The sequence below is a fragment of the Bison bison genome, unplaced genomic scaffold (assembly GCF_000754665.1).
Source record: "Bison bison bison isolate TAMUID 2011002044 unplaced genomic scaffold, Bison_UMD1.0 scf7180017864064, whole genome shotgun sequence".
Classification (NCBI taxonomy): domain Eukaryota; kingdom Metazoa; phylum Chordata; class Mammalia; order Artiodactyla; family Bovidae; genus Bison; species Bison bison.
This window is the reverse complement of record NW_011494636.1, coordinates 1,631,224-1,639,770: the sequence shown is the minus strand read 5'-3', so window position 1 is coordinate 1,639,770 and position 8,547 is coordinate 1,631,224. Positions and strand designations below refer to the sequence as shown.

The window sequence follows — 8,547 nt, the reverse complement described above, 5'->3', positions numbered from 1 at the left end:
TGGGTACTGTAATCTTGGTTGTAGATTTTTCCCTTTCAATACTTTAAATATATCCTGCCATTCCCTTCTGGCCTGCAGAGTTTCTGCTGAAAGATCAGCTGTTAAGTATATGGGGTTTTCCTTGTATGTTACTTGTTGCTTCTCCTATGTTGATTTTAATATACTTTCTTTGTGTTTAGTCTTGTTAGTTTGATTAGTATATGTCTGGGGTGTTTCTCCTTGGGTTTATCCTATATGGGACTCTTTGTGCCTCTTGGACTTGATTGACTATTTCCTTTGCCATGTTGGGGAAATTTTCAACTATAATCTCTTAAAAAATGTTCTCATACTCTTTCTTTCTCTCTTCTTCTTCTGGGACCCCTGTAATATTAATGTTGGTGCGTTTGATATTTTCCCAGAGGTCTCTGAGACTATCCTCAGTTCTTTTCTTTCTTTTTACTTTATTCTTCTCTTCAGAAGTTATTTCCACCATTTTATCTTCCAACTCACTGATTCATTCTTCTGCTTCAGATATTCTGCTATTGATTCCTTCTAGGAAATGGCAACCCACTCCAGTACTCTTGCCTGGAAAATTCCATGGACAGAGGAGCCTGGTAGGCTACAGTCCATGGGGTCGCAAACAGTTGGACGCGACTGAGCGACTTCAATGTCAAATGTCAAATGTAGAGTATTTTTAATTTATGTAATTGTGTTGTTTGTCTCTATATGTTTATTCTTTAATTCTTCTAGGTCTTTGTTAATTGATTCTTGCATTTTCTCCATTTTGTTTTCAAAGTGTTTGATCATCTTTACTATCATTATTCTGAATCCTTTTCCAGGTAGTTTGCCTATTTCCTCTTCATTTATTTGAATTTCTGTGTTTCTAGTTTGTTCCTTCATTTGTATAGCATTTCTCTGCCTTTTCATTATTTTTTTTAAGGTATTGAGTTTGAGGTCTCCTTTTCCCAGGTTTCAAGGTTTAATTCTTTCTTCCTTTTAGTTTCTGCCCTCCTAAGGTTGGTCCATTGGTTTGTGTAAGCTTTGTATAGGGCGAGATTTGTTTGTTTGTTTGTTTTTCCTCTGATGGGCAAGGCTGAGTGAGATGGTAATCCTGTCTGCTGATGGTGGGGTGTGTACTTTTGTTTTGTGTGCTGTTTAGGTGAGGTGTCCTGCACAGGATGCTCCTGGGGGTTGGGTGATGCTGCGTAGTGTATTCAAGTGGTTTCCTTTGTGTGAATTCTCACTAGTTGATACTTCCTAGTGTTAGTTCTCTGGTAGTCTAGTGTTTTGAAGTCAGTGCTCCCACTCCAAAGGCTCAATGCTTGATCTCTGGTCAGGAATAAAGTTTCCACAAGTGGTTTGTTATGGCATTAATTGAGATTAAAGCAAATATCTGAAAACAAGAAACCAAAGATGAATCCCAGACAAATGGCAGTTAAAAAATCAGGCAAATAATAATTAAAATAATAGAATATACACATATACAAATACACCCATAAGCAAAGTCAAAACAGTTGAACAAAAATAGAGTAGATTGACCCAGCAAACAAAGGAAATAAAAAATTATATCTACGAGAACAAAACTAACTAAAGCACAAACTGGAAAACAAAACTAAGGCAAGGTGCCAATTGGGGAATAAAGCAATAAAACTAACAAATATGTTGAGAGGAAAGGAAAGAAAGAAAAGAAAGAAAGAATAGATATGCAAAGTTAAATAGAGTTATATAAAGAAGTCTTATATACATTCAAGATTAACTGCAAGGGGAAAAGAATAGTAGGAAAAGCAAACAAAGGAATAAATGTAGAAAAAATAATAATAGGTTTAAAAAATTAAAATTAAAAAGAAGAGAAAAGAGAAAAAGAGGAGGAACTCCACAGAACTGCAAAAGCCCAATGTAGAGGCAGAGGTTTATAACAACAGTAAACAATGTGATTGAGAAAAAAAAAAGTCTCAAAAGCTTAATTAGATTTCATAGTGCCAATAAAATCGACAACTACTACAGAGGGGGAATAAAAAGGAAAGAAGAAATCCAAAAGAATCTACATAACAAGTCAAAACATAAGAATAATAAATGTTTTTCTTGAGTTACTGCTGTCAGAGTCCTTTCCCTCACTGGGAGTCACAGTCCACCTCACCTCCCTAGGATGCCCTCCAACACTGTGCTCATCTCTGGACCTGCTTTGGGGGAAGCTCAGATTCTAATCTGGTCCTGCTCCTATGTGTTCTTGCCTCCAATGACCACAGCTATCAGAACTAGTGCATTTTCTTTTGTGGGCACTCTCAATGACCTTTTGTATATTCCATAGACACAGATTCTGTCTAGTTGATCGTGTGGATTTAATCTGCAGCTTGTACACCGGGTGGGAAGGTTTTGGGTCTTCTTCCTTAGCCACACTGCCCCTGGGTTTCAATTGTGGTTTTATTTTCACCTCTGTATGTGGGTCATCCACTGGGGTTTGCTCCTGAGGCTTCCCTGGAGGACTTGGGTTTGCCCCTGTGAGGACCATGTTTGGAGGTGGTGCATCTGCTTGGGTCACAGGGGTTCTGGCAGCACCAGGTACTCAGGGGAGTTGGCAGCTAGGACAGCAGGAAATATAGTGCTCTAGAAGGGTATGGCAACCAGTATTGGCCAATACGCTCCAATATTGCCTGAAGAACCCCACTCCCTGACAGAGAAGCCCAGCAGGCCACAGTCTGCTGCTGCTGCTAAGTCACTTCAGTCGTTTCCGACTCTGTGTGACCCCATAGACGGCAGCCCACCAGGCTCCCCATCCCTGGGATTCTCCAGGCAAGAACACTGGAGTGGGTTGCCATTTCCTTCTCCAATGCATGAAAGTGAAATTGAAAGTGAAGTCGCTCAGTCGTGTCCGACTCTTAGCGACCCCATGGCCTGCAGCCTACCAGGCTCCTCTGTCCATGGGATTTTCCAGGCAAGAGTGCTGGAGTGGGGTGCCAAGGCCACAGTCTACAGGGTCGCAAAGACTCAGACACAACCGAAGCGACCCTGCGCCCATAGACGCAAGACTTTTTTGCCTGTGGCAGCTCTGCCCCAGTGAGAGTTGAGTGTGAAGGTGGTGCAGCTGCTTGGCTTGTGGGGACCTTGGCAGCACCAAGTGTGCAGGAACATGGACTGCCTCCACCACAGGAGTTATGGCCCTAACAGTCTTGTTTCGAGCCTCTAGTAGCTGACGATCAGTAGGCCTCTTTGGCCAGTCTTTCTCTGTTGCTCTGTCCATTCAGGCACTTAGAGGGCTCCCTTGCCTGGGGTCCTTCTCTGTTGTTCCATGCATCAGGCACATAGAGGGGCCCCTGTGGCTGGGGTCCTACTCTGTAGATCAGCGGCACATCAGTCACTTAAAGGAGCACCTTGGGTGGGGTTCTGCTCTGTAGTTCAGTGCGTCAGGCGTTTGGTGGGCCAGCCTCTCTATTGTTCAGCTGCTGATGCTGGTGTGTGGAGAGAGAGAGGCTGTGGTGATGGCTCCGCACCCTACGTGTGACTCAGCAGTATTGCCTTGCTTCCATTGCTGCCTGGCTTTCCTCCACAGGCATTTCCCACCACAGTTTCCTCCCTCATATCCCCTTGATCTGTCTTTCCACAGTCAACAGTAGCCCTCACCCTGGGATTGCTCCACAATCCCTAAACTTCAGCTCCCAGACACTGCACCTTGCAGGAGACCTGTGTCCTTCTCCGAGGTATGTATGGCTGCAGCAAGGACTGTCTGATGCTCATTCCATTTCAGCTGCCACAGATCAGCTGTTTCACTCTCAGCCTTAAATGTTTCTCCTTTGACTCAGACAATTGCCCCGATGTGGGGATCGGACCCCTGCTTCAGTGCCCCCACCCACTGAGGGCAGGTCCAGTCCTACTAACACTCCTGTTTTTTCCCCTAGTTCCTTCATCCTGCCAAGTCTTGCGTGATTCTATATACTCTTTTCCTTTGGTCAGGTACTCCTGTCCACTCTCAGCTGGTGTTCTGCATGCACTTCTGTGTCTGAAGGTGCATTCCTGATGTATTCTTGGAGAGGGTTGTACTCCATGTCTACCTACACCTCTGCCTTCTTGTTTTCTCCAGATTCCTGTCTTGACTTGCTAACTTATTAGCCCTGTGACCTTGAACAAGTCACTTTATCTTTTTAAAGTCTCATTTTTTTTCCATCAATAAAATGGGGATAATACCAATTTCAGAAAGCTGTGAAGGTTAAATCAAATGACTTGTGTAAAGCATTTTTTTTTTTTAAGCCTGATTCACAGATACAAGCTAGTGGTTACTAGTGGGTAAAAGGGTAAGGTGAGGGGCAAACCATGAGGTATAAAATAAATAAGCTACAAGGATATACTGTACAACACAGGGAATATAACCAATATTTTATAATAACTATAAATGGAGTATAACCTTTAAAAATTGTGAATCACTATGTTATACCCTTGTAACTCATGTAATGTGACTGTGACTGTTTGTGTGGGCTCAGTAGTGTTCAACTCTTTTGCAACCCCAAGGACTGCAGCCTGCCAGGCTCCTTTGTCTGTGGACTTTCAAAGTGGGTCACCACTTCCTACTCCCGGGCTCTTCCCAACCCAGGGATCGAACCCCAATCTCTAGGGTCTCCAGCATTGGCAGGTGGATTCTTTACCATGGCACCTTCTGGGATATTGTACATCACCTATCCCTCAAGAAAAAAAAAAAAAAAAGTTAAAAAAAAAAGGCTGGAATAAAGTAAGCTCAGAGTAAAAAGAATTTTAAGTGTTATAGGGTGTCAGTGGACACTATAGTATCTGAATCTGAAAAGATTATGTATTCTAGGGTAAATTTCTTCTGGATTTCTTACTTCCTTTCCCAGTTATCTCACTCAGATGCTCAGGATCCAGAGGCATTTTCTTTCCTCCCTTCTTAGCCCTTGTGTGATTAGTTAGCATGTGATGACAATGGTGGAGATAGACTGAGAGCTTATATAGCAGAACATACTGTCAATATTGGTTTTAGTTATAAGAGATAGATAAAACTAATTATCACAATAATAACTAAGATCACTGAACATGTAATATGTGTTGGGGATCTTGCAAGGTTTTTTTAATGTATTATCTCATGAAAAACAAGGGGCATAGGTACTATTCTTGTGCCTGGTTTACAACTGAGGAAATTTAAGCTTAGAGTTTACAACTTAGGAAATTTAAGCTTAAGTAACTTGCCCAAAGCCAAGTAGCTAGAAAGTGATGAAGCTGGGACTTGTACTTACGTGCACTCTCAGACTTTAGAAATGGCTTCCCCAAAATGGGAGTTGTTTGGCCCTGTGAAGTTATATCAATCATTACTTTATCAAATATTTATTCAGTATTTATCATATATCAGTTTAAGTTTTCAAACATGAGTAAAACATGGGGCCTTCCTCTGAGAGATAAGAGAATAATGAAGAAGCTAATGTTTAAGCTAACAAGGTGAGCTGAGGTGAGTGTTAGTTTCTCAGTCAAGTCTGATTTTTTGTGACCCCGTAACTATAGCCCTCCAGGCTCCTCCGTCCATGGGATTTCCCAGGTAAGAATACTGAAGCAGATAGCCATTCCCTTCTCCAGGGGATCTTCCTGACTCGGGGATCAATCCCAGGTCTCCTGCATTGCAGGAAGACTCTTTACTGTCTGAGCCACCAGAGAAGCCCAAAGAGAAGACTGTTTCTACCTGGTTTAGAATCAGGGACATTTCACATGTGAGGTGAATGTGATAACCACACACTACAGAAACAGGTGACTTAGGTTCAAATGAAACAAATTTACATGGGGGTAGCAAGGAAGAACAAAAAGAAGAGTAGCAACATCTAAGGATTTGGAATCACTTTAAAGTCATTTATATGAACTGCTTTCCAACTGTGAATTAAAAAATAATGATTTACTAATCTAGTATATTTCATAGTCTTTATCATAAGCTTTGTTAAACTATGCGTGTGTGTGTTAGTTGCTCAGTCGTGTCCAACTCTGCAACCCCATGGACTGTAGCCCACCAGGCTTCTCTGTCCATGGAATTCTCCAGGCAAGAATACTGGAGTGGATTGCCATTCCCTTCTCCAGAGGAGCTTCCCAACCCAGGAATCGAACCCTGGTCTCCTGCATGGCAGGCAGACTCTTTACCGTTTGAGCTACAGGGAAGTCTTATTAAACTATAGGTGATGGGAAATGTCCATGTGTTATTGCTCAGTATTCATGGATTGTTGGTCATACAGCTTTGTTGTCCATAGCTTTACAAGGTTAGAGAGAACACTGGTAGAGAATACACCATTTAATTTGAACTGTATAGAGTTCAGCCCATTTTTTTTACAGACTGTTTTGGGAAAGACATCTTATTTAACTTGGATTCTAGGTATGTGTCTTCCAGAATTCTCAAGACTTAGAATTCCAGATGACCATGCAATTTCAGACCTATCCATGTACAATTACATAGAGGTAAGTGAGAAGGTTTTGTTCTTTTCAATAAGATCATGCACTGATATTCTAACAAACATTCTTTAATTTTTCCTTGTTCCAGCCCCATCTCATGCATGCTGTGTAAGAATAGGTTCAAAAAGAAAACACACACACACAGAGCATTCCTTTTTACATGGTTGAGATATGAAGGCAGAGACAGTGATAATGACCCCCACACACCCTCTTCATCTATATTTCAGGGACATTTAGAAGGTAACAAAAATGAAAAAGTGTCTGGTTTCAATATCTGATCATTCATAAGCTCTAGCCTTAGACATTTAGTAGAGTTAATAATACACTGTTTTAATGAAAGAATATTTTTGATATGAGTTAATATATTTGGAAAATTTAAGAGACATTGAATAACCTTCCCATTCTTAACATTATAAGCTGTGAACTTAAAGTAGCATTAAATAGTCTTTGGGGGATTTTGTACTGAAAGAAATACTTAACACCAAAGAAATTCACAGTCAGTAGATTAATACTCAGAAGAAAACCACAATTCCATTTTGAGCCAGTCACATGAAAACTCACGGTAAATGATTATGGTTATAGTTTTTCAATCAAATGAAAAAAATTTACAAGATAAATTTTTAGGAAGAGTGTAGCTGTTTTCCATCTCTCCTGAAGACAGAAATAAATAAAGTAGACTTCAACTTAAGCAGAATTTTTTCATGTGTGGTGAAGGTAAGCTTCTGTAAGCTTCTGGAATTCTCATTGAGATATCCTGCCTTGTCTTTAAAACAAGACAATTATAACATAAGATTTATCTTGAATATGGACTAAACCAAGAGGCATAGCTTTAAACAGATCTCTTCTTGCCAAAGTAATGTTGCAAACTGACCAGGAAATAACAGAAATTAATCAAATCTTTGGGCTCACAGACAACTCACAGATTCATGCAAACACTTGCTGAAATAGAATTGAGCCTCGAGCAAAATAGAGTTCTAACAGGTTTTGCATAATTGCTATACCTTTTCAAGTTACTGTCCTGTGACACTGGCTAAAAAGAAAATGACTGAAATGGATAGGAAGCAAGAATTTATTTGACTACTCTGAGTCCGGCTTTGTGGTGAATGGGAATGAAGAGTGATAATAAGTTGTAGTAAACAATTAAAGGTACATTTTAAAAGATTTTCTTTGAGACTCCTTACATTATTACAGATGCGAGCACACGTCAACTCAAGGTGGTTCATCTTCCGAAAGAACATAGAGAGACTTCTCCATGCTATTATGCCATCTACCTTTATTCCTCTTTATACAATGGTAAGGTCTGAATTTAAGACTTTTCCTCATTTTAATCTTCTGTTTAGTCATTATAAAATACTTAAGAATACTTTTTAAACTTTTATAGGTCACCTTTTCCAGAATAAGATACCATGAAGCCGTGCTGCATTGGTACTGGCAGAAAAAGGTGGGAACAAGTTACACTTACTTGTAATTTGATATGTTGAAGTTTACAGTGTTATGGTTATGTTTACCTCAGACAAATACGGAAATAATGAAACAGACACCAAGTGTTTGCCTTCCAATAAAAAATATCCTGGCTACACAGGTGACAGAATCCCTAATGAACAAAATTACAAAGAAGAGGCAACTCCCATTGCCTCTTAAGAGGCAACTCTTGAAGAGAAGAAATTCAAAAAAGAAACTGATGCTGACATTTCTAAACTTTTTATTTTATTTTAGCAGCATGACCTTTTACTTTTATTTAGCAGTTAACTTTCTTCATGCAATACTCCTATGGGTTTAACTTATAAAATTGGGCAAAATCCTTTAGGATTGACTGGTTTGAATATTCTTTGGAAGACCTGTTGCTGAAGCGGAAGCTCCAATACTTTGGCCATCTGATGTGAAAAGCTGACTCATTAGAAAAGACCCTGATGCTGGAAAAGATTGAGGGTAGGAGGAGAAGAGAGTGACAGAGGGTGAGATGGTTGGATGGCATCACTGACTCAATGGACTTTAGTTTGAGCAAACTCTTGGGAGATAGTGAAGGACAGGGAAGCCTGGTATGCTGCAGTCCGTGGGGTCGCAAAGAGTCAGGCACAACTTAGCAACGGAACAACAAGTACAAATGATTCTATTTCTGAAAAAAACAAAACCAGTAATACA

At 40.3% G+C, this 8,547-nt stretch overlaps 1 protein-coding gene across 1 annotated transcript in view; it reads left to right on the top strand.

Moving 5' to 3' along the window:
- Nucleotides 1–8,547, top strand: part of KMO (kynurenine 3-monooxygenase (kynurenine 3-hydroxylase)) — a 69,800-nt gene that overhangs the window by 58,462 nt on the left and 2,791 nt on the right. The window contains exons 11-13 of the mRNA XM_010836724.1: nucleotides 6,329–6,411; nucleotides 7,597–7,698; nucleotides 7,787–7,846. Coding sequence (XP_010835026.1) covers nucleotides 6,329–6,411; nucleotides 7,597–7,698; nucleotides 7,787–7,846 — 245 coding nt within the window. The remainder of the gene's footprint in view (nucleotides 1–6,328; nucleotides 6,412–7,596; nucleotides 7,699–7,786; nucleotides 7,847–8,547) is intronic.